Source organism: Arvicola amphibius, chromosome 6 (genome assembly GCF_903992535.2).
Source record: "Arvicola amphibius chromosome 6, mArvAmp1.2, whole genome shotgun sequence".
Lineage (NCBI taxonomy): Eukaryota > Metazoa > Chordata > Mammalia > Rodentia > Cricetidae > Arvicola > Arvicola amphibius.
In genome coordinates, this window is record NC_052052.2 from 120,747,941 (window position 1) to 120,772,606 (window position 24,666).

General features: G+C 42.3%; 1 protein-coding gene across 1 annotated transcript in view; it reads left to right on the forward strand.

Annotated features, from left to right (window-relative positions):
* The window catches only part of Vps41 (VPS41 subunit of HOPS complex), a 139,699-nt gene extending 115,627 nt beyond the window's left edge, over positions 1-24,072 (forward strand). Inside the window, exons 19-29 of the mRNA XM_038333530.1 lie at positions 573-717; positions 2,337-2,378; positions 2,951-3,001; positions 5,708-5,845; positions 9,971-10,025; positions 12,013-12,153; positions 13,015-13,151; positions 19,709-19,808; positions 19,912-19,956; positions 21,745-21,824; positions 23,375-24,072. Coding sequence (XP_038189458.1) covers positions 573-717; positions 2,337-2,378; positions 2,951-3,001; positions 5,708-5,845; positions 9,971-10,025; positions 12,013-12,153; positions 13,015-13,151; positions 19,709-19,808; positions 19,912-19,956; positions 21,745-21,824; positions 23,375-23,455 — 1,015 coding nt within the window. The 3' untranslated portion in view covers positions 23,456-24,072. The remainder of the gene's footprint in view (positions 1-572; positions 718-2,336; positions 2,379-2,950; positions 3,002-5,707; positions 5,846-9,970; positions 10,026-12,012; positions 12,154-13,014; positions 13,152-19,708; positions 19,809-19,911; positions 19,957-21,744; positions 21,825-23,374) is intronic.
* Positions 24,073-24,666: the final 594 nt, after the last annotated feature.

Consider the following 24,666-nt stretch of genomic DNA (forward strand, 5'->3'; position numbering starts at 1 on the left):
TAGAGCACTCATTGTATTCTATCAGAAGCACTTTCCTAGATTTCCCTTGGAATTTGTAGCACTGTTACTAGTGAACAGCAGGATGCTTTCTGTCCAACTGGCTCTCCTCAGCTGGATGAAAGACGTAGTGTGAAACATTGTTTCATGGAAAGATGAGTCTCAGCTTTATCCAACCCCCCTACAGATGAACTGGGATATATCTCATTTGTAGGCGGAACACGGTTTATAAGAATTCAGACTGATTCTTCTTTTATTTAAGAGGACTATCTCCTTCATTCTGGACCATAAGTTCACTGTTTGGAATATAGATTTCTAGAAAACCTTTAAGGCCGAGCCCAGAAAAGGGGGCAGTTATTACTTGGATAGTATGCATTTTTGCAGATTCGGTGAGAGAAAAGGCAGGGTTCTAAGAAAGAATACATAAGAACCAGGTGTTTTTAAATCTCAGCGAATGCTTCCTATAGTAAAGTTAACTCTTTTCTTTGAACAACCATTTCAATCTTTAATATTATGAAACATAATCTCTGCATTTTAATTATAACTGTTAATGGATATTATTTTTTTATTGCCAGGTACACATATGACAAAAATTATGGAAATGCTCTGGAAATATACTTAACGTTAAGACATAAAGATGTTTTCCAGCTGATACACAAGCATAATCTTTTCAGCTCCATCAAGGATAAAATAGTTTTGTTAATGGATTTTGATGCAGAGGTAATGTGTTTCTTATTTCTACATATTAACTACTAACTATTCAAAGGTTTCATCAGTGGCTACTTGTCCAAGTGAATCATGTACTTGACCATATACTGGCCATGCTAAGAACCCTCTGACTCATAATGCATGTTATTTTAGTAGTTGCCATTCTGAAAGCTACTTCCCACCAAACCTTCCCACCCAGCCCGACTCTGAGTTCTGGGGACCACATGATAGAAGTAAAGGAGCAAGTCCTGAAAGTTATCTTCTGACCTATACACATCCCTATGCTTGACCACATACCCTTGGAAACAAAACTAAGTAATAAAAATTTTTTTTGAAGAGAAAAGCTAGAATGTCGTATTAAAACAGTACCTATCTAGTTCTTGTCTGTAAAAAAGTATACCTTAGGTGCAAAGACAAATAGGAAAAGGTATTCCACGCAAATAGAATGTAGAAAACAGGTAGGTGGCGCTATTCTAATGTCTAACAAAGTAAACTTTGAACAAAAATTAGAAGAAATAAAACTGCTTCATATTCGGGAAAGTCCATTGGGGGATCTAACAGTTTTGAGCATCTGTGCACTGAGCATTGCTGTATGAAACAGTACTGGATGCAGAGGCACAGTTTGACAGGCATGGTAGTAGTGGGTGACTTCCATGTCTCACATTTATGAATAAACAGTTCATCTTGACAAAATGTTTAAAACTGAGGCAAGGGATAAGTGACATAGAGAAAGGGACTTCTTGGAAATCTATAGAATTTCCACTCCTGTACTATAGAATATTCTCGGCACTTGTGGAACTTTCTAGATCAAACCACATTTTATTGCATAAGCAAGTCTTAACAGATTCAAGGAAATTGAAGCAATTTATTCTTTCTGATCACAGTGGAATAAAACTAGACATCAATAAAAAATACAGAAACTATGCAAGCTTGTGAAGATTAAAGAACACATTATTGAATAATGAGTAGAGTACCACTGATATCAGGAAGGAAAATGAATGCCCTAGAATCAAATGAAAATAAAAACACAGGTATCAGTTCAGGGGAAATACAATGAAAGTAGTTCGAAGAGGGAAATTTGTATGAATAGGAGCTTATATTAAAGACACCAGAGATCTCAAGTAAATAACTTAATGATTCATTCCAGGGTCCTAGAAAAATAAGTACAAGCCAAACCCCAAATCAGTAGATGGAAAAAATAGTAAAGACTGCAGGAGAATGCAACTGGAGACAGGTTAGTGGTTAGGAGTATTCACTGCCCTTGAGAGGGCCCACATTTATTTCCCAAAACCCACATGGAAGTTCACAACTATCTCTAACTCCACTTTAGGGGATCAGTGTCCTGTTTTTACCTCCTGTATGTCTTGCTCCCTCTACATCTGGCTGGTGATTCCTTTCTTCTTCCCAGCATTCTCTCTGCCTTGAAAATCCTGCCTAGCTATTGGCTATTCAGCTTTTATTAAACCCATCAGTGTGACACATATTCATAGTTTAACAAAAGACTTTTTACAACATGAAGCTCAGTGCTTCTAAATGTAAGAAATAAACACTTGACCTGTAACTGTGGTACTGCATTTTGTTTAGTGTTCTTGTGTAGCAGACAAGTGACTATGTCTGTGTTTGTATTTCAGAAAGCTGTTGACATGCTTTTGGACAACGAAGATAAAATTTCAGTGAGTCTTTTTATATGTAATAGACCCATTCTCTGTTGCTAACAATGCACCACAGACTAAGCATGCTTTAGAGGAAAGAGGTTACTTTGTCTTATTGTCTGGTCCAAGATCAAGAGGCTGCATTTGGTGATGGCTTTTTGCTGGCAGAGTGGCAAGTCAGTGTGGGATGTTGCACAGCAGAAGACAGGATAAGCCATGTGGGAGGTCGGGTGCACCCTGGAAGAAAGAAGGCGGATGCAAGGTGTCTGGAAGTGGCCAGGCTCCTCGCTCTTTTCTAGCTATCTTATCTCATACAACCTGACCCTCTCATAGCCCAGTTTAGTCCCTTTATATGGTAATCAGCCACCTCCCACTAAACCCTTCTGTTTAAAGAGTTTTGCCACTTTTTAGTGATAGGATCACCTTAGGCATCAAGCATCGACTCAAGTTTTGGTGGGGAGCAAGGCACATTCAAACCATAGCACATGGTGCTAGACGAGTGTCTGCAACACTGTGCCTACAACACAGTGTATCAGGGAATTGTCAATGTGTTGTCTCCTCATAACTGCATTTTATTTCATATTTTTCCTCAGATTAAAAAAGTGGTAGAAGAATTAGAAGACAGACCAGAATTTCAGCATGTGGTGAGCATCAGTCTTCTTTGCCCTTTTAATTCAGCAGCAGACAGCGCCTGTGCATTGGTAGGGGAGTGCGCATGCAGAGAACTTTGCTTAGCGAACCCTGTTCACACTGCAGCTTTGACCACAGACGGTGTGCAGGAAGTACTAGAATGTAACACTTGTTGTGACTTTGTGGCTAGGAATTAATCATAGGACAGGCAGTTGAAGCTTGACTTCAACTGAATTGGGACTGTAAATATATTGTTTTTCTGTTCTCTACCATCCTATGCCTGGGAGTGAATGCTTTCCTCTATAGCTGCTATTACATATAATCATGTCATAAGTCATAGCACAAACCAGTAGTACACTATAGATACCAAGTCCCGTTATTCTGTGTTCAAGACCATAGAGTGACCAAAGAACAGATTTATCATTTTCCCCTCACCCACACTGTAGCTAAACCTGCCTGTTCTGTATAGGTTTGGGGGGGGTGTTATGAAGGGTGGTGTCTAGATTTCCTTAGGGGCTCCTTTGGTTCCATGTATCATGTCATTCAGGGAGTAAAACAGGAGTAGTGTCTTAACTTGCTTTCTATTGCTGTGACCACACGTCATTACCCAAACCAGCTTGGTGAGGAAATGGTTGATTTCATCTTACAACATTCAAGTCACATTGGATCACTGAAGGAGGTCAAGGCAGGCATGCAAGCAGGAACTTCAGAGCAGGAACAGAAGCAGAAGCCAAGAAGGAGGACTGTTTACAGCTTGCCCCTCATAATTTGCTCAGTCTGCTTTCTTATATACTCCAAGACTACCCCAGGAGTGGCACAGTGGGTGAAGCCCTTTAACATCAATCATTAATCAAGAAAATGCCCTACAGACCTGCCCACAGGCCAATCTTATGGTGGCATTTTTGTTTTTCAATTATTAAAGTTCCTTACTCCCACATATGTCTAGGTTGTTTTAAGTTGACAAAAAACAACCAGCACAAGATAGTATTTTCTATATGCTTTTAAAATGTAGAGAAGAAAAGGCTTGAGAGGCCGAGGGGATCATCCCAGTAGGGATGGTCTTTTCTCTGGAAGTGGAGTATTCTATTCTAAAGCCATCTTCTGTGCTGAAGCTGGTGAGGATTCATGGATAGAAATAAAATCTGGATATATTGTGGTTTTGTTTATTGCTCAGCATTTAATGCAGATACCATTACCATAGTTTTCATTACCACAAAATCTTAAGATTATCTGCTTACCCAAGCAAGCCTCCCTTCTGCTAGCCATCTTAAAATTTTGTTTATAGAGCAACAATTTCTGATGTGCTAAGCTATAATAAAACAGGACAGCGTTGCTGTGTGGCAGTGAGCCAGTGAAAGGGTGTCAGGTACCCCACTAAAGCAGTCCTCCTACCACCCGGCAGTGTAGTGCCTGCATCCGGTGTGACAGGAAAACACCTCTTCAGGCAAAGTACCATGTCCTGGCCATATCCAGACTCCCCTGCAGGCTACCTGTCAGCACTCGTAATCAGATTTAGCCCAGCAGATGAGCTCAGTTTTGCTGTTCCATGTCTCCTTGCCGCAAAGAACTGTGAACAGCCCAAGGGATGCCTCTTGAAGTTCATGTGTTGGTCTTGGTTGATATGCAGCAGTTACCTCACAGCTTCAGGAACACTGAGGTTCTTTGTCTATTATGAACCTGTTTACCAGGTTATAAACACTCATGTTCTGAATTACTTTCTGTGGTTAGTGTAATTGTGGCGTCCTCCCTCTGGGGGTTATAGGTTTGTGTTTGTATTTAACATTAGCACTGTGTGAGTATCCATTTTTGGGTGTTACATAATGAACTCAATCTTTTCAGTAAGTAGAAAGTGGAAACCATTATTTTTAGAATCCAGCTGTATGAAGCAACTGTTCTCTTTTTTATTATTTTTGTTTTCTGATGCCATCAGTACAGGTACTACTTAATTCCAAAAGGATTATGTTAGTTCTCTAAAAATTAATATATGGAGTGTGTAAGGATTAATTTAGCTCCTTCCTGCTACAGGGTGTTTTTTAGAAAAGTCATGTTGTGGCCCTGTGCCTTTTCATGTAAGAAGACAATTTTTAAAAAGACTTATTTTAATTTTATGTGTAAGAGTGTTGTTGGGCTTGCATGTATGTAAGTGCACTGCAGGCTTGTTGGTGTGCATGGGAGGCCCAAAGAGGGTGGCACATCCCCTGTAACTGGAGTTGTGGACAGGTGTAAGCTGCCATGTGGGTGTTAGAAATCCAACCTGGGTCTTCTACAAGAGTAGCAATGCTCCTAAGCACTGAGCCATCTGCCTAACCCCGAGAATAGAATTGTTATCATCTCAAACTGCTACCCGGGCATGTGATTTCTGCAGCAAGCAGATGATGACTTTAAGATTTACCATCACTAATGCTTGTGCTTAGCGCACACCGGGCTTGGTTCTGGGTGATACACAAATGGTAATTGCTTTGAACCAGTGAAGACCCCAAGTCACAGAATGAGGAGGAACTTGTCTCAATTCACATAGCTGTCAGTGGCAGCCAGTCCAACCATGAACCTTCTAGGAGGGTTTCAGAATCTACTCCCGAAATGGTGTTCTACTCCCCATTCCTCAAGTTATTCTTGCTGTGTCTCCTAACCTTCATGGAAGGTGTTAACAACTGAAAGTAGTAAAGTTAACCAGCCATTTTATTCTTATTCTGATATCATGAATATCTTGTTTCTTTTAGTATTTGCATAAGCTCTTCAAGAGAGACCATCATAAGGGACAACGCTACCATGAAAAACAGATCAGTCTGTATGCCGAGTATGACCGGCCAAACCTCCTTCCCTTTCTCCGAGACAGTACCCATTGTCCACTTGAAAAGGTAAGTCACTGTCTCTCTGGGCATATCAGACGTAGTTGTCATTTTTGTAAGCCTTTTGTTGGTCTTCTCTCCCTGTCTGTGTTCATTCCTGTTCAAGAGAAGGCTGCTGTTGAACCAGTGGGTTCTGCCAGCTCATTGTGGTGAGCCATGGTCCTTTGGGTTAGACTTTGGGGCAGAGCACAGACATTCTGTAACAGGCTTAATTGGAATAAATATTTAATCCATGGCAACAAATACCATGAAGTGATATCAAAAGTCTGCATCTCTTTCTCAGAATTAGGGTGATTGGGGTAAGAGCCCGAGAGTGGGCACTGCCCAAAACCAGTGTAGCTGCTGCAGTCAGGAACCCAGGTTGATAAAGAGGGATCGCGTCCATCTTTTCTCAGCATTTACCGCTTCTGTGTTTCTCCAACTCGCTGTGTCACATTGCAACTGCCTCAGCCGTCTGACTTCCTAGTCACCTGTAAAGTCTTTGGAGGACTTTGTCAAAGGAACTTTGGACTTCCTTTGTCCAAAGTCAAAGGAAGGACTTTGTCTACTCATTTGGGTAAAGGAATCAATGCACTGGTTGACTTTTTTTTAACACTTTAAATGGCCTTTTGCTTGTGGGTACTGAAGCTTCTAAATCAGATGTGATTTCTTTGTCAAGATCCATGGTAGGAAAACTACTTACATAAAAGTGTTACCCAGCCTTATTTTGAAACAAAGCTAACTTTGACACATACTCATGACTTATGGATTCACGAATGATCTCATTCTGTTTTCCTTAGAAATAAGAATTCTGTATACACTGAATTACCTCTAAAACTATCATTTATGTTTACCATAAACAGAGAAAGCTATCATGAATGACAGGGTAGAATCCCTATTACGCAACATCTCAGACTCTGACAGGGATGTCTGTGACATCTGTGACACCCAATAGATGACAGGGGGCGAATGGTGGAATACATCCTCAATGTTTCAGCTCAAAGACACACAGGACATGGGGCCTCTTTACCCAGATATAAATTACAATCTTTAATATCTGAATGCTCCCTCCCCAGAAACCTCTTAACTTCAAAGGACTAATTCTGCCACGTCAGGTTATTTGCCTTTTCAGGGCTTGGGTAATTGCTGAAATGAATAATAGTTGCAAATGGGCAACTAGAAATTTTGAAGTATTCATGCCTACCTTATTTTGTGGGATTTGAAATTCATGCTTTGCAGCAACTCTGACAGTAGTACATCAGAAGCCCAGTAAGGATCTCAGCTATTCACTCCTAAATTTCAGGACTTAAAATCAGCACAGTTCATCAACTCAAAACTCAGTGCTAAGTTTTTTTTATGGAATTATTGATTGCAAGGGAGCTCCAGACTTTGTAAGAATTTCTAGCCACTACTGCTCTTTGAGGAACAGCGCGTTCCTTCACAGTCTGATGCCTTCAGCCCTGCTGTGCTTTCGCTCTCCCGATACTGCTCCATCTCCACAGAAGTGCCTGTAGGTGGGTAGAGGCGTCTGGTACCTGGCCAGCTGAGACTGGGCTCTGAACAGAGTGCTTAGGAGCTGAGGACAGACATGGAGTCTAGGCTTCTGACCCTCAGGTCCCACGTTCTTCACCATGCCGAAGAATTGTATTTTCAGGTTTAAAATGCTCACTAAAATAGCAGCAGAGGTATTCTTCAGCATTGTAAACATCAAGAAAAATACAGCTGCAAACCTGTCTTTGGACTATAATTTACACATGTGATCTTATGATTTGATCATGCCTTAGAGATGTTGCAATCATTATAATCTTGGCAGGTTTATAACTGAATTGTGATCTCATATTAAACAATGTTCACAAGGTGGCAGTGTGTGTCCTTTGGGTGAACACACCAGTGACACAAAGTGGATAGAATTTACACTAAAGGACTTAAAGCAAGGTTAACTAGGAGACATCAAAGTCAAGGCTGGGTAGAAGTCCTTGTTCCTTGTTAAGTTATTGCTGACAATGTTCCTCTTGCTACCCTGCAATTCCCCTATCACCTTTATGCTGAAGCAAGTAAAAGATGTTAGAATACTGCTTGTACATCTTCTTTTTTAATCATTTTGTCAGTTATCTTACTTTTCACCTTTGCGCTAAAACTCCCCCTCCGTGTGTGTGTGTGTGTGTGTGTGTGTCTGTCTGTGTCTGTCTGTGTGTCTGTGTCTGTCTGTCTGTCTGTCTGTCTGTCTCTCTGTCTCTCCCTCTCTGTCCATATAAAGTCTTTCTTATAGAAGGATCATAGTGTCCAACATTTGATAATCTAAAATAAAGATGCTGCCACATTTGTATTTGTGTCAGTAATAGAAGAATTCTATGTCTTGTAAATACTTCACTTTTATATTTCACTCAGAAACTCCTACATATTTCTAGAGTTTCATTCTTTTTAAGGAGAATAATCAGGTGCAGTTAGAATCCATTTATAAATATTTTAATAATCTAGGAAACTCAAATTTCAAAGGCTTGCTGTTGTAGAAAGCTGTCCTCCAGTACAGCATGATCTATTGAACCCTGGGCAGTTGTGATTCCTGGCAGGAGACCTGCATGAGGATGGGGAGATATAACCAGTAACAGTGTCCAGGTAGCATGCTCAGCAGGCCTAGACCATCCTTGTGGGTATATAATCAGTTCAGATGCTGACCGTTGAGTATCTAAAACATGGCAAATCAATGTAAACTAACTAGCCATGTAGAGTGAGTGGTCTCTGTAATGTACCATTCCAGTGAGGCTCATTTCTGGCTTTAATGGTGTGTGTGACCTGAAACACTGTCCTGGTCTCATCCCTATTCTGTACTGAGATGATGTTCTTTTCCCTATTTATTTCTTATTTAGATACATTGAGCTTTGTGATCAGACCCACCCCATTCCTTACCTGTTTAAATATGTAGTCTGCAGGAAAATTTAAATCAAAAAATCAAGATTAGCTCCTGCTGTTGTTTCTTAAGATAGATCACAGAATAGAAAGAAATGATTAACTCAAGCTGTTCTTTCTATGGCTTTGATTCTTATTTTCAAAACCACCTGCCTGGCTGGTAGTTTCTAAATAACTACTTTAAATATGCAACCCAGTTAACTTGTTCTGAAACCTTTATTGTCTCCTCATTTGAAAAAACACTCATTACAGACCTACTGTGAACCCAGCATCGTGCTAAGCAATAGGCTTAACAAGCACATGGTCCCTGCAGAGTCACATTGAATGGCAAAAATTGTGAGTAGTTAGTTATCCTAGTGATAAAAAATTATGAAGCCACGTGCAGGATGAAAATGGAGGAATAATTAGAATCTGGTCCAGTGTGAAGCTGTGGCAATATTTGTCTCCAGTCCTCTATAGAGTGGGGAGTTAGGAGTGAGGAGAAAGTTGCAGAGGTGGTCAGGGAGGATAACGCCATACTAGGATGGCTGGAGGAGCTGGGGGTCACCATGTGGCTACAGCAGGAGGACGGTCTGAGGTGTGGTTTTAGTGAATAGTGCCTGATGCAGGTGCTGCCTCTCTGTGGAGCTTGTCACCAGAGTATGGCATGGATTAGTGTCTTACTCCCTCTGGAAAGACACGATCATTTCTTGTTGTTGTTTTTGTGCCCAAGACTCTGAGGTAGACTTCTGCTTCTTTGTTTCTTGGCTCCTTTGTCTCCTTAAGTGTTGTCCTTTCATGTTACTGTTATCCTCACCTTTGCTCCCTTGGTTCAACCTGATCCTTCAGCATCTAGCAGGTAGAACAAAGTAAATATATGCTATTTGTTTTAGAGTGACTGTGGTTTATCAGTACACAGTGCATCTTTACACTGTGAGAGGAGAAATACACCAGTGACTATAGATGAGATTGGAAGCATCTAGAAGAGAGAAAGCTTAATAGGAAAACACATCTCAACTTTGCTCACTGCTTCTGCTGAGGAAACACTGTGTGGCTTCAGGGGTTCTCAGTTCAGCTGTGTAGATCCAGTAACTCTGAAAGGTGAATGGAAACAAAGAGCCACAGAGATGTGTTTTCTTTTGTTCTATTTTTTTAAAAGGAAAACAATGAATAGTTTTGCCAAGTTTGTAAGTATCTTTAAGTGGCTCTCTTAATGTTATTCTCCAGTTTGGTAAGCCATAGTAACATTTCTCCCTGCTTTAATTGAAGGCTCTTGAGATCTGCCAACAAAGAAACTTTGTAGAAGAGACAGTTTATCTCCTGAGTAAGTAGATTTGTTTATTTTAGTCCCATAAGCATAGAAGTGGGGGAAGGGGAAGATTTGTCATAATATGTGTAAAAATGGACACAGATTTGAGGACAAAGTGACAGACATTCAAGCCTAGTGTGTATAAAATTGTAACACATGGAAAAGGAGAGTCCTAAGCTCAGTAGCATAGGAAGACTTACTAGAGCCATGCTTCTAAAGAACATATAGCAAACGTGTGATTAAAAAAGCAACAAAGCAAGCAAAAATGTGTCATATTGCACAATACATTAAAATTGTAGATGAGCTGACAGATTTGGTTTTTTGGCTTTTGGAGATTTTTTCCTCCTTTAGTTTATAATTGACTTATATCACCACACTGATATGAAACGATTTCTGTTTTCAAAATTTTCATTCTTAATAATTAGAATATGGTGCTTTAGAGCAAGAGGAAAGCTTCATAATATACTGTAGCTCTTAGTGCTCCTTTTTCCTCTGCTGCCCACCTCCAGACATGGCAGAGCAGGGGTGCCATGTATACCATATGCCAGGAAACTAGACATGTTTGTCTTCCAGAGTGCATGAGAGCTGTGCAGGTGCTGGAGACACACAGCGTAGACTAAATGTGAGCATCTCTCTGGCATCAGTTCCCGGCCCACCTGCCGTGTTTCTCACACCACAGCCTTCTTCCACACACCACTCACTGTCATCGGCTCCCTCGGCCTTTGTTAACCTGAGTCTCCCAATCTTCTGTGTGGAGTAGCAAACTCATGGATGTTCAGCATCAGCCGTAGAACTGCCCAGTCGTGGGATCTGCTTTCCCTAGGAAAAACATTTGAGGCTGTATTTTCTGCATGAGCACAGTTTGAGGCTTCTCCTCACACCTTCAAATAGCTTATCTGTTCATTTACTTCTTTCGATGTGATCCAACAGGAAGTATCTGTTTGAATTCATCTTTATGTTTTAGAACTTAATTCATGACCCTTTGGGTCCCTGCGTGGAATAGGGGACAGGGGTAAATGGAATAAACCTCAGCCCGACAGTTGGCCTCTACTGCATAAGGCCTTCCACATGAGCTCTAATAGCAGATTGTGAAAGTTAGGAAGCGCCCACAGGTTCGTGAGCAGAAGAGGCACAATGATTTCCAAGTTTTTTAAAGTCTTAGCTGTATCAGAATTTCCAAAAGAAATTACAGGCCTGCGAGAAGGAAGGCAGAATGCAACCAGCCCAGCTCGGACTCCAGCTGTATAATTCAGTGGCTACATGATCCTCCCAAGTTACAAATACCGTATTTCCTCTTCTATTAAAAAAAAAAAAAGTAATAAGTAATATTAAGCCAGGCCTGATGGCACATCCCTTTAACACTAGCACTCAAGAGGCAGAGGCAAGTAGATCTCTGTGGGTTCAAGGTCAGCCTGATCTACATAATGAATTTCAGGTTAGCTAGATCTACATAGTGAGGCTGTCTCAAAATAAAGGAAAAAATGTTTCAAAATATTCAGTGTTTTAAGCTGGAGAGATGACTCAGCAGTTAAGAGCATTTACTGTTCTTCCAGAGGGTCCAGGTTCAATCCCTAGCTATTACATGACACATAGTTTTGCCACTCTGGATCTAGGGGATACAGTGCCCTCTTCTGGTCTCCATGAACAGTAGACATGTACATGGTACGTGTACATACATGCAACCAAGAGACTCCTACACAAAAAGTTAAATGATAAAATTAAATAAAAATTTTAAAATTAGAGACTTAGGTAAAGCATCCTGCCTAGAATTATAGTGAGAGTAAATGATGTCATTCACATAACAACATCCAGTGAACACTCCACACAACAGCAGGAGCATTCAATAAATAGGAAGTATTTATTTGACTGTCAAAATAAGAAATTCTTGTGTTATGTAAGAAAGTCAGCTTTAGTCTTCTTTGAAGCTTTGTAAACCAATTAAGAAATGTTCTGTTTCTTTTTTAAATGAATAAAGTATCCCACACTTTCTCACCCCATCTAGGCCGAATGGGAAATAGTCGAAGTGCCCTCAAGATGATTATGGAGGAATTACATGATGTTGATAAAGCAATCGAGTTTGCCAAGGAGCAAGATGATGGAGAACTCTGGGAAGACCTGATTCTGTATTCCATTGACAAGCCACGTAAGCAGAGAGGCCATTTGATTGTAAAGCTTCTTGTCAGTATGCATTATAACCCGTTATGTGAGGAAGAATTATCTCAGGGTACACTGTGCTAAAATTATGACAAGGTAGGTTGGTGGAGAAGTTTGATCCCTAGGTCCCACGTGGCGGAAGGAAAGTGCTGCCTTAGGTTGTCCTCACTTCCACACACGTGCACACAGTGGAATGCACTCTCTCTCTCTCTCTCTCTCTCTCTCTCTCTCTCTCTCTCTCTCTCTCTCTCTCTCTCTCTCTCTCTCTCACACACACACACACACACACACACACACACACACACACAGAGAGAGAGAGAGAGAGAAAGAGAGAGAGAGAGAGAGAGAGAGAGTATAAATCAATGTACGTGAATAGATAGACGACTGTAATAATGTTTTCATGGGAAAGCATCCACAATGAATTCAGCAGTGCAAGTTCTGGGGACTTTTACCCCTCCCATGTAGAAATGTCAGACCTCTTGACTCTGCAAGCCTGAGAGTGAAATTAGTCCTTCAGAGTGTAATTTCAGTGTAAAGAGGATGAGTTCTTGAGAGTTTAGAAATTCACATTTTAAACACTTTTCTTGAAGGAAATAGGTTGTTACTTTTGATCTAAAGTTGAATGGTGAACAAATACAGTGCATCCTAATATTGCTCATGTGGTTTTTGTTTGTTTGGGTGGGTGGCTTTTTGTTTTTGTTTGTTTGTTTTTCTAGATAGGGTTTCTCTGAGTAACACTCCTGGACGTCCAAAATTTTGCTTTCTCAACCAGGCTAACCTTAAACTCAGAGATCTGCCTGCCTCTGCCTCCCAAGTGGCTCATGTGTTATTTTTGCATGGTGTTTTGTAGCATTTATTACTGGCTTACTAAACAACATTGGCACACATGTGGATCCGATTCTACTAATCCACCGTATAAAGGAAGGAATGGAGATTCCCAATTTGAGAGATTCCTTGGTTAAAATTCTGCAAGATTATAACTTGCAGGTAAGTATCCTTAGACAAAGGAGCATGGGAGTGAGCTTATTAATCCTTTTCTAAATAAGTATTTCTAAGCCACTTAGATGTCTGTCAGACTGCAATTTACTGGAAATCTGTTCAAATAGAGACACTGAAAACATCTCAGCTTAGGAAAGCCATTTGATTCCTCAATCACTTCCAGATTTTCTCTTGAGGAAGCATATTTTCACTTAGGTGGTAATACAGCGTAGCATTGAAGAGGGCATGAGAATACTTACAAAGAATATTTGAACAGGTCACAAAATGTTTGTAGAGAAAATAAATATTATGTGCAGTTGGAGAATAAGATATATTTTTAAACACTCAAGTAATTTTCCTTGCAGCCGTTGAAGGACTCCAGTGCCTGGAACACGCTTAAACATGGATCTAATGAGCTTTGTTCTGACCGGTACACTGATGCTGCTTTATCTGTCCTTCAGTTCAAAATTTGTGTTAAAAAGAATGGAACCTGTTATTTCACATAAATAATTAACACACAAGTTAATAAGCATCTTAACTTTTCTCTTTACAAAACTGAACAATGAGTATGTTTCAGAATCCAAGTAGCATCCTTAGGACTCAAAACTGTTTAAAATACATTTACTTTTAAAATGCAGACCATTCTCCCTACAATCACTTGGAAGTGTTTTTGTCTTAGTAGATGAACTCGCATTCTTGGAAACAGTATTCGTTGTCCAGGTTGTAGGAAGAACATTGTGATGCAGATGGGTCACGTCACGGGTCACTGTGAAGGGTGTAAGGTAGAGGACTGCCAAACTCGGGGATGGCACCAGCAATCAGTGAGAAAATGTGCATGTGCAGAAGTGGCCGACCAGGAGGGACAATGATTGTCTCTCTGGAGTGTAGTACTATACTGTAACATTTCTGTAGCTGTAGTGAAGGTGTTCAAAGAGGGTGGGGTTAAAGTGGTCGGAGAAGAATTAGGTGGGAAATTGAGATGCCAGGAACTTACGGAATCAACCAAATGGACTCTGAGAAATGGCTGGTACAGGCAAGGGGGAACTACAAAGGAAATTCCAGCATCCTGTGGTCCTCAGAGAACTGTGAGATGACTGGAAGGAACAACTTGAAAGAGGTGGGTTTTTTTCTTCTGTAGAGGAGGTGGACAGCCCAGAACCTTCTCTTGGGAGCATTGCATAGGAGATAGATTATTTGAGGCAGAAAGACTGAGGGCCTGTTCTGCAGAGCCTGACCTTATGCTGGTGTTCATGGACAATGGCCTTGGAGGTTTGCAGATGACCCTGGAGAGATTATTTGAGGGAGAAAGAAAAAGAAGAGAGTAAGAATCAAGGAACCAGCTAATATGGAGAAGCAGGAGAAGAGAAGCACCTGCTTTTTTGCAGTTCCCCGGGAATGTACAACAGTAATCCAGACTAGGAAACCCCATCACAGGTTTGTGAGTGGGCTCTGGGGGTAATGAAGCCAATAGTCAACCTTAGAATACCCTGGGTGTGAGACTGATAGTATCCTGCCCTTTGGTGGGCCTGACTTCCTGAGGTAGAGTAGAATATGCTTGAGGCTTCAAATCTGATGCATAAAAAGTGTTTTTGGACCATTGTGACACCTCTACCTGACAGTGGATTCTTAGACTGGTGCTTGGAGCTGGGTCTCTGAGGTGAAGCCATGCTTCCGTTACCAGCCCTGTGATGCCAGCAGAAGCCCCTGGCACACCCTCCTTGTGTTCTTCTCGTGAAGCCTGCAGTCTCACTATTCATCCACTTTCCATGAACAAATTTGCATGGTTCTGAGCCAGCTGAAAATACAAAGCATGAGATGTAAAATGAACATTTAACATAAAAAGGATCCCCTGAATCAGTGCCTTCCCCTCTTAATTATAAATGCATAGAGAGCTTTCCTTATACCATGTAAATGTGCAGTTGGGTAGCGATTTAAGGAGACCCAGAAGTCTTTTGCCAGTGCCTCCAGAGAGTCATTGTTATCCATCAGTACCTGGATAGAACAGCTACTCGGAGGAAGAGGAAGGAATGGGGAGTTGAGGGCAGACCCACAGAAACTATCACACTAGGGCTAGCCCAGTGGAGAGCACGGGCCCCATTGGAGATGCCGAGAAAAGCTGCAGTTCCCGAGAGTGCTTCCGACTCATTGAAGAAGACTTTAGATATCTCTCTCTCTCTCTCCTTCCCTCTTCCTTCCCTTCTCCCTCTCCCTCTCTTCCTCCCTCTCCATAGGAAGAGCTGCTCATTTTTATCAGTGGCCATTTGTTTATCTTCTTTGCCTAAGCATCCTATTGTAATCATCATAAAAATATTTCAAGTCTCTTTGGAGCCATTGGCAGTTCCTGGAAGATTTTCACAGACATGCTTTTATTTCATTATATCGGTCTTTATTTTTTGTTTCATAGAACTATATTTCATGTTCTCATTTATAATAAAAAAGTACAATCCCCCATAAGTCTTCCAAATTTAAGGGAAGTATTACAGGCCAATGAATTTCCAGGAATCCTATGTATGAGGTAAGGCAGTGACCCTAGTGTAATGAAACCCTTCAGACATAAAGGTCTAGAAGGATTTGTTACTGGTGCTGCCATACACCTTCCCAGTGTCCTTTTAAAGTAGTCAGTGCATTGAGGTCAGAGAGGAGACTTACAGGGTAGTGATGTGGGCCCTGAAATGTGGAGTCAGCTGTTATTTGAAACCAGAGGGAGGAAGGGAACTGTGAGGAAACTTAACAACTCTTCTGATGTTACCATTTCATAGTTCGTGACAACAGCTCTCCTTAGCTGGAAGGTAGCGGAGTTGAGCGTGTTCACAAGATACCCGTGCAATTAGGGAAGTGGAAATCAGAGCCTTTGGTAACTAGTCACTTTGTTTTTGCCAGTCTTATTGACAGACATTTTAGGTTCATAGAGGGACTCTAATTAGCATTAGCGCTCGCTATTGCTCAGAGTATTCTAAGACTCCCAACGGTCGTGACTTGCTGGCTTGTGAAGATACTGAACTTTTCCTCTAGGACGGCATCAGCCCTAACAGGTAATCCGTAAAACGTGTGCCAGTCAGGACCACTTCCTGACTTCCCTCTGGAGAAAAGACAGTAAACCTGTTGTTCCTCAGGAAGCAGGAAGTGTGGGGACCGAGTCCTTGTTGAGAACAGAGGCCTGAGCTGTCCAGGTCATCATGTGGTGTGCAGTGAGTAATTTTCCACCTGAGGCCTCTTTTCCCAGATGCTCCCTAGTCATTCCAGGTCTGCAAACAGATTTCCTGCATTTGCATTTGCTACTTAAAATCGAAGACACAGTCAATTTAAGACACAGTCAACTTCTTTCGTGCCTGCCCTTTGAGGAGGGGGCATGAATCTCTTTTTCACTCATGTATTATCTAACCTCTCTGTGTTTTTCCTGACATGGTTTTTAAACTTGCAAATTTTGAAATAAGCTTTTGAGACCAAATGGACTTTTTTCTTTGCAGATGAGTTCAGTTTGATCTTACCGTTTAAGTGACACAGGTGTCCTGCGTCAGCCAGTCATCACTTCCTTGATCCATTTAGTTCACATATACTCTGTGTTACATTGAGTTAAATAGTCATGATTTTAAAGTCTTTTTAAACTGAAAACTAAACCTTCACATTTATCTTATGCATTTTATTTCTCTCTGCACTTAGTCGTCTTTGGCAATAATCCAACAGGAGCAAAGCGTTCCAAGCAGAAGTCCCATGACACCAATGACCTCAAGACGAGGCTGGAAGTGAGGAAACTCACGGGGCTTGGAAGCCAGCTAGCTGGCAGCCATTTGCTTTCTAAGGACAAGCACATGCAAAGTGAATAAGGCAAAGCCAGCAAAATCCCAGTGCTCAGAGCCTTTTCAAATAAAAACTGCAGAAACTTGGCAGTTTTTCTGGCACGTTCCCCACAGCAGCTGTTTCTAAGGAGCCGTAGCTATTTCTCTGATGTGTGGTTCTTTATTGCTTTGTGAAGTATCTGTGAGACTACAGTTTTGCTCTTACTTGGAATTATTATCCATGGTGATGTGCTTTGGAGGAATCAGAAAAAAATATGGAGCAAATCTAAGGTCTCACGTAGGTTGTCAACACCAAAAGTATGTTCTCATCTAACTTTACCATAGAATAGGGATGGACCATTGATTATACAGCTGCAGCTTGTTTCTTTAAGACAAATGATGAAGGGGAAGTGGAGAGAACAAGGGTGGTTGAAGGAATATGGGAAGAAGTTGGTCCTTAGATGTGGATAATCTGGGAAAAATAGAAGGACCTTCCATATGAAAAAAGAGCTTCTGAAAAGATAATATTTCTCCGTCTGAGAATTGTCAATAAATATTTTTTTTGAGAAAGAAACTAGTTTTATGAAGCAGAGAGAAGGCAGTGGTTTATGTTGGATGGAGTTCTTAAAACCAGAAAGGTTAGTAAGCAGAATTGGTAATCGTGTGTCTCCTGTTCTCTAGGTGCTGGAGTCTAACCAGGTAAAGCTGTTTTGGTTAGATCGTAGCCTATCTCTTTAATACCATGATCACTCAGAGAGACCAGATCCCACTGCCTGGAAGCTCTCCCTACTGTGCTGAGACTTTACAGCTCCTTACCTGTCCTGCCCTGGTACCTGACTCCTTAATGTTCCTTCAAGTAGGCCAGTCTGGACTAAATCGTGTGGTGGAGAACTTCCACCACCTCCCGAAAGGAAAAAGACTCAGATATTTTCCTTTGTTTGGGGATTTTTCATGGCTCTCCTCTGCCGCCAACCCTTATGCATTAAAGGGAAGGCTCTTCTTCCCCTTGAGACTTCATTCATGTTGTTGTCCGTGATATAATGAATTGCCCCTTTCTTATATTCTTCCCATCGTAGCTCATGTAGTCGCAATGCCCTTTTCTTTCCTTAATGAAGTCCATTCCTGTGTCAGCTCCATGCAGTGAACCAATCTGTCTTACCTCTCTCTTTCTTCTATTCAACAGTTCAAACTGATTTTCATTTCTGAAAATGACGTCAGAGGGAACCAGCACAGAAAAGAGACTGCTTATACAGCGGTGTACTGTCTGTTTTCCTTCTCTGGCCTTGGTTGCCCTACACTATTGTAGATATTGAGTCCAAACGACCATTTTCTGAGCGTGGACACTCATTTTCTGTTAACTACCTTACTAGCATCATGCCGGTGACAATCTGAATGTTTCCGTCTTTCTCTGGCTTAGAGCTGTGGCTTTGATCACATTGGGCAGAGAGTATTACTGTCGATCTTCTTCTCATGGACTCTTGAGACTGAAAATGTTCCTAGCGGATGTGAGCAGGCAGGTTGTACCTGCGGTGAAAACGCAGTCCTGGGGGAAGAGTTCTCAGCCCCTAGGCTTTGCTGTTTCCTTTGCAGCCTGTGGCCTGTGTTGGTTCCGTGGCTGTGCCTGCCATCCTTTCTTGTCTAGGCCGTGTGCCCTGGAGAGTGTCACTCTGCTTCCTGAGACCTTTGCCAGAGGAGCTCATACTGAGTTTATTGTTTTGATATTGGAAGGCAACAGCCTCATGTAATTGCTTGTCAATTTTCAGAAAGGTTGCTAGCATCAATATTTTGTAAATGTCTTTCTTGATGTGTTGATTTTCTTCTTTTTCCTGTATGTTATATGATTTCTGTTTATTTGAAGCTTTAAAAGGTTACATTTCTAGTATGATCTGACAGGGAAGTTAAGTCTAAGCACTGAGGTACACACCTGTAAACCTAATATTTGGGAGATTGAGTCAGGAGGATTCCTATATAGTAAGATACATTTTCATAGAAACGTTGAAAAAGGAGGAGGGAGGCCCTCCAAAGTCCTATCAAAGTGAATACAGAATATTAAAATCATGTAGTTTTGCTTGTCACACCCAAACATGGAAGCCACAGGGGCAGTTCTGATCCTGAATATGTCCCATCATGTAAGCTGGGCAGCCTCTAACTGGATTCCCCCAGAGCTGATGTTCTTGTGGTTTACCATTGCATGTGGTTGCCATGGAGGACTGTGGCTGCTTTCCCCACTCCCATTCCCAGTGGTGCCAATTTACACCTGGGGAAGAAAATCGCATGTCTAGGTTTAGAGCTGACAATGACCTCACTGTGAAGAAAGCCAAGGGCACCAGAGCACTTACGGTGACCCACAAGCACAGGCTTCTCTGCGCGCTTCTCATCTGCACCTAATGCCTTGCTCACGATGGACCCAGTCCATTTCTCAAAGAGCAGATGGGTTTATTAAGTGAGTAGATGGCTTTGGAATGACAGGTTTTCCATCCTGTGCAAAGATGGGAAGGTTGATCTCCATGAGTCATGCAAGAACCAAAGTGTCAGCAAGCAACCACACACAAAATTCAAAAGCCTGTGAGATAACAGTAGGATTTTAGTGCAGGGTCTTTTTAAGACGTTCGGATTTGTACTTGATTTTACTAATGCCACCATGTGCTCATAAAAACAAATAATGCCTAGCTCACTTGACAAAGTTTGGCAGGCAAGAGAACCAATAAGTGCCTCTGACTGATTTCTCAGTTAGACACTCTTGATACTAGAATTGCTAAATGGTCTTTTCTTTTTAAACATGTACACTAGATTCTGCTTCGGGAAGGCTGCAAGAAAATCCTCGTTGCTGACTCTTTGTCGTTACTGAAGAAAATGCACCGAACCCAAATGAAAGGAGTTCTGGTCGATGGTGGGTAAAGCTGAAGGAACATTCAGAACCATGTGCCATGCTTTCCAGAGAGGCCAGGCAAACAGAAATGTGCTTAACCTGCAGTGTGTGTGTTTTCTTACAGAAGAGAATATCTGTGAATCGTGCCTCTCTCCCATCCTCCCAACAGGTAAGATGCCTGCAGGGGAAATCATTTCCCAAACATGTGTTCATGATGGGTGGAATTGAGATTTTGAAATTGGCTAATGAGTGCCTGAAAAATTGTATGACTTTACAGTTGAGGAAGGGTCTCTGCTCCCGTGAACGCTGATGCTGCTGGCTACAAAGCAGGGTATATCAGCACCTGGGAGCTTTGCAAGAACCCACAGTGCTGGCCCCACAGGGCTCAGAGGTTCAGGGTGTGGGCCTAGAAGCTGGTACTTCTAACAGGCGATGCTCCTAGACCTGGTTCAGGGCCCTTCTTTGAGATTCTTCAAAAGAAATGGAAAATGAAAACTTAAACATCTACATATTTTAATTCTTAGGGGAAGGCCCACGTGTATATCTGGGGATCAGTCGATGAGTGGCTTCATCTTGACTGTAGTTTTAGGCACCTAGACCATAGCCCACCTTGGTGAAAACAGTACTCAGCATCAAATTTGGAGGGCTCACTGAAAAGTAGAGGCTTCTGTCTCTGTTTCTTGGTAGAGCTCCATACATAAGAAAAGGTTCTTTATCGAAAGAACATTCTGACATGAGAAAAGACGCTCGCTCCTAGTTTGAAAGTAGAAATCAAAGCATAGTGGTGAGGATAACTAATATACAGATCAGCATGGAAAAGCACAAAGGTGTCGCTGCTCAGTACCTGGTGTTAGGAAGTTGTAGTGATGAGCTCCAGGGCAGGCCTGCTTTTCATCCCACCCGGCTCCCGGCCACCAGCTAGCTTATGCCCTGAAATAACAACACACAAACTGTATTCATTTAAACACTGCCTGGCCCATTAGTTTCAGCCTCTTACTCACATCTTGATTAACCCATATCTAATAATCTGTGTAGCACCATGAAGTGGTGCCTTACCGGGAAGATTCTAGCATACATCCATCTTGGGCCAGAGATTCATTGCATCCGACCTGGTGGCTGGCTTCATGGCGACTATCCCAGAGAGGAGAGGCGGGGCAGTTGTCTAAGCTATCTACCTCACTTCCTTCTTCCTGTTCAGTCTACTCCACCCACCTAAATCCTGCCCTATCAAAAAGCCAAGGCAGTTTCTTTATTAGCCAATGAGAGTCCTCCATCAGGAAGTATTCAATAGGAAGTACTCCTTAGCATGGAAACATGGGAAGTCATTTCACAGAAGCTCTGTTCCTGAGGGAGCAGGTTTAGGTTTTAAGTGCTTCTGTAAACCATGTTACTTTATTGGCATTTCAGTGGAACAGGGTCATGGATGTCTCTGTAAAGTTATATCCTCAGCTTCTCCTGTGGAGGGCACTATGTCTTATCAGAACTAATCTAAGCTGGCCACACAGCAGAAGCAGATGAGAAGACCTGACCAAACAGAAGTGTAGTAAATGCAGCAAGCCTGGGGTCCTGACCCAGTTCAGCCTCAGGCCTCAGTGAGAGGTCTTGGCAGAGGTAAGGTGAACTGAAACATTTTATCAAGTTACACACTTGATTTCAGCATGGGGTCATTGGAGTGTGGTCAGGACACACAGAGACACATACATTATAGTTTTTCAAGTAAACATCACGATTTTTGCTGTGAAATTGTCCTGCACTTATCATTTGGTAGCTGATGCTGAGGCCAAGTAAGTAACCTGTAAACTAGTTTATACGAAGGGCGCCTCACCGCTCAAGATGCTTGTGTAAGGAAGCCTCCTCAACTGCAGCCTCTTGCTGGGAAATCCATTCAAGGCTGGGTGAACCAGTTCCGAGTCTGTCTGATGCACTGAATTCTCTTTCTGTCCTGAACCCCTTGCAGATGCAGCTAAGCCCTTCAGTGTGGTGGTCTTCCATTGCCGACACATGTTCCACAAGGAGTGCCTGCCCATGCCAAGCATAGTAAGTTGTCAGCCCAACACTTGCCAGCTAAAAAGAAACAGATGGCATCAGAGTTCATAGCTAGAATCCATCATGCTTACCGGTCTGGCTTTCTTAATTCTAGTAGTTAAGACAGTTGGTCCTGTACTTCTTGCTAAATTCATGAGTTCTGAGTCCATCCCTTCACCCAACCTTTCTTCAGCAGTATTGGAGAAAGGCTACATTGTAATAAATGTAGAGGTTTTTCCTTTATTGTCTTTATTCCCTAAACAAAACAGTATAACTATTTATACAGCATTACATTGTATTCAGTATGGTAAGTAATTGGAGATGTTTTAAATATATGGGGGATATGCATAGGTTATGTGCCTTTGTATGTAAAGCTGTTCTAATTTTCTGTTACTTTCATAAAACACTAACAAAACCCTCCTTGGTTAGGAGAGGGTTTATTTGCTTACAAGTTGCAGTCCATCATGGAGAGATGCCAAGGCAGGAATGCAGAGGCAAGAGCTAAAGCAGAGGCCATGGAAGAACATGGATACTTGCTTGTCAGCCTGGTTTATTATGTAATCTGGGACCACCTGCCTAGGAAGAAGTGGTACTGCCTGTAGGACTTGACCTTCCCGCATCAATTATTAATCAAGGAAATGCCCTACAGGCCCCTGTAATAGAGGCAGTTCTCAACTGAGGTTCCTTCTTCTCTGCTGACTCCAACTTGTATCAAGTTGAGGGGAAAAAAAATTAAAAGCCTAACTAGAACAAAAGGAATTGAGTTATCTGTGGATTATGGTATCTGAAAGGGGTCCTGGAATCTTCTCTGGGGTTAACCTTCCTGTGTGTGTGTGTGTGTGTGTGTGTGTGTGTGTGTGTGTGTGTGTGTGTGTGTGTCTGTCTGTGTCACATAGGCTGTATTGACTTTCCGAATGTGAAGTATACAGTATACTCTAGTTACCATAAAAGCATACCCACTTGAGTGAATTCATGCTAATGACTTGATGGCTACTGGGCTGAGGCCTGTGTGGTAAAAAACACTTTTAATCTATTGGACTTTTCTCAGCCTGCCTTGTATGGCATGGTGCTATTACTCCCGAGCTGCACCATGCTGGTCCTGCTGTGGTGCCCTTTTCTTGTGCATGTGTTTGCATGCACATGTGGAGGCCAGGTGACCACCTCAGACGTCGTTTATCAAGAGCTACCCTCTCACAGCAGGGTCTTCTCACCAAGTCGTCCAGGCTGGCCAGCCATTGAGCCCAGGCACCCACTGGCCACATGTCCTACACTGGATTACAAGAACATGCCACCACAGCTGGTTTTGGTTTTAACATAGGTTCTGGGGCTTGAGCTCAGACTCTAATTCTTTTCACTTTACCAACCAAGCCATCTCCCCAGCTCTCTGGTGTCCTTTGGGTTGAAGGGTAACAAGAGAGTGCAACCTGTCTGAGATAAAATCTTCTTTCGAGCAAAAAATGATAATCGCTTCAAAGCCCTCGACCCCCTGACTGTTGAAATAATCATATTTCTGGATGTGAAAGGAGACAGCTTTTTAACCCGTGCATTTGATTTCTTTTCAGAACGCTCCTGCACAATACTGTAACATCTGCAGTGCTAAGAGCCGTGGACCCGGAAGTGCCATCCTGGATATGAAGAAGTAGTCCTGCATGCCCGCCATACAGCCTGCCATTTGCTGCTCTGCTCCAGGTGGCTGGTGGGCCGCAGCAGCCGTGTTGACACCAGTGCTGTCCAGGGCTAACATGCGCTCTGCATCAGTTGCCTCTCTAGACCTACTGTCCAGAAACTTCTTCCTGTCACTGATGGAAAAGGCAAGGCTATTCTGTGCTGTGAAACATTTGGATTCATAATCATCGTTTCATGGTTTGTTTATTTGGTTCATTTAGTTAGTAATTGAAAACCTAAGTCTCAGAGTCGAAAATGGCATTGTGACTTATCACAGCACCAGGCCTGAAGAACTACTGAGAACTGCCCCAGCTGTCCTAGAACATTGTGGCTGCAGTCAGCCAGAAGCTCTGCTAAAAACAACTCTGGCATTCCTGGCTTCATTGTTTATATATCATCAACTGTGGTTAGCTTCCTGATACACATTTAATGAAACATTGAAAACTGTGACTCATTCAGTGACCTATAGGATACCATTACCTGATGTCCTGCAACTTTATGTTTGCTACCTACATGCTGTATGTTCTTACAGTAGAGTAATCCTATCAGGTATTCAGTGTTTGTTGAATGAATAAATGTCCTTCTCATCGTGAAACCTCTATTGCATTGCTATCAAACCAGTATCCTGTAAGGAATAGAAGTGAGTTTTGGCACCTTAGTGCCTGAGAAGTTGTGTTGGTAAGTCAGCAGGAACCCAGTGACTCTGTCAGAGCTAGAAAGACCCTCGAGAGCAGTGGGAGCTTGAAATGCCAAGGATGGGCTCAGAATGTACCTCGCTGCCTCTGAGGATGGGCCAGGGATGGGCCTTACTGCCTCTGAGGATGGGCGAGGGATGTGCCTGCTGCCTCCCAGGAAAGGCTTACAATGTACTTCGCTGCCTCTGAGGATGGGCCAGGAGTGGGCCTCACTGTTTCTGAGGATGGGCTGGGTGTGCTCACTGCCTCTGAAGATGGGCTAGGGGTGTGCCTGCTGCCTCAACTTGTCATTGTTTGTAGCACAAATTCTAATTACTCTTAATAAAAGTCACGGGATGAAAGCTGAAGGATCAGAGAAGCAGAGCAGCCAGCCACTAGAGTTCTTCCCTGTGCCAATGCTCAGACCAAAGGGTGGATCCTGTCCTTAGACTGACTCCTCAGACTGACTGCTGCTCAGACTGCAATGCTCCTAATGGCATGTGATCCCTAGTGCT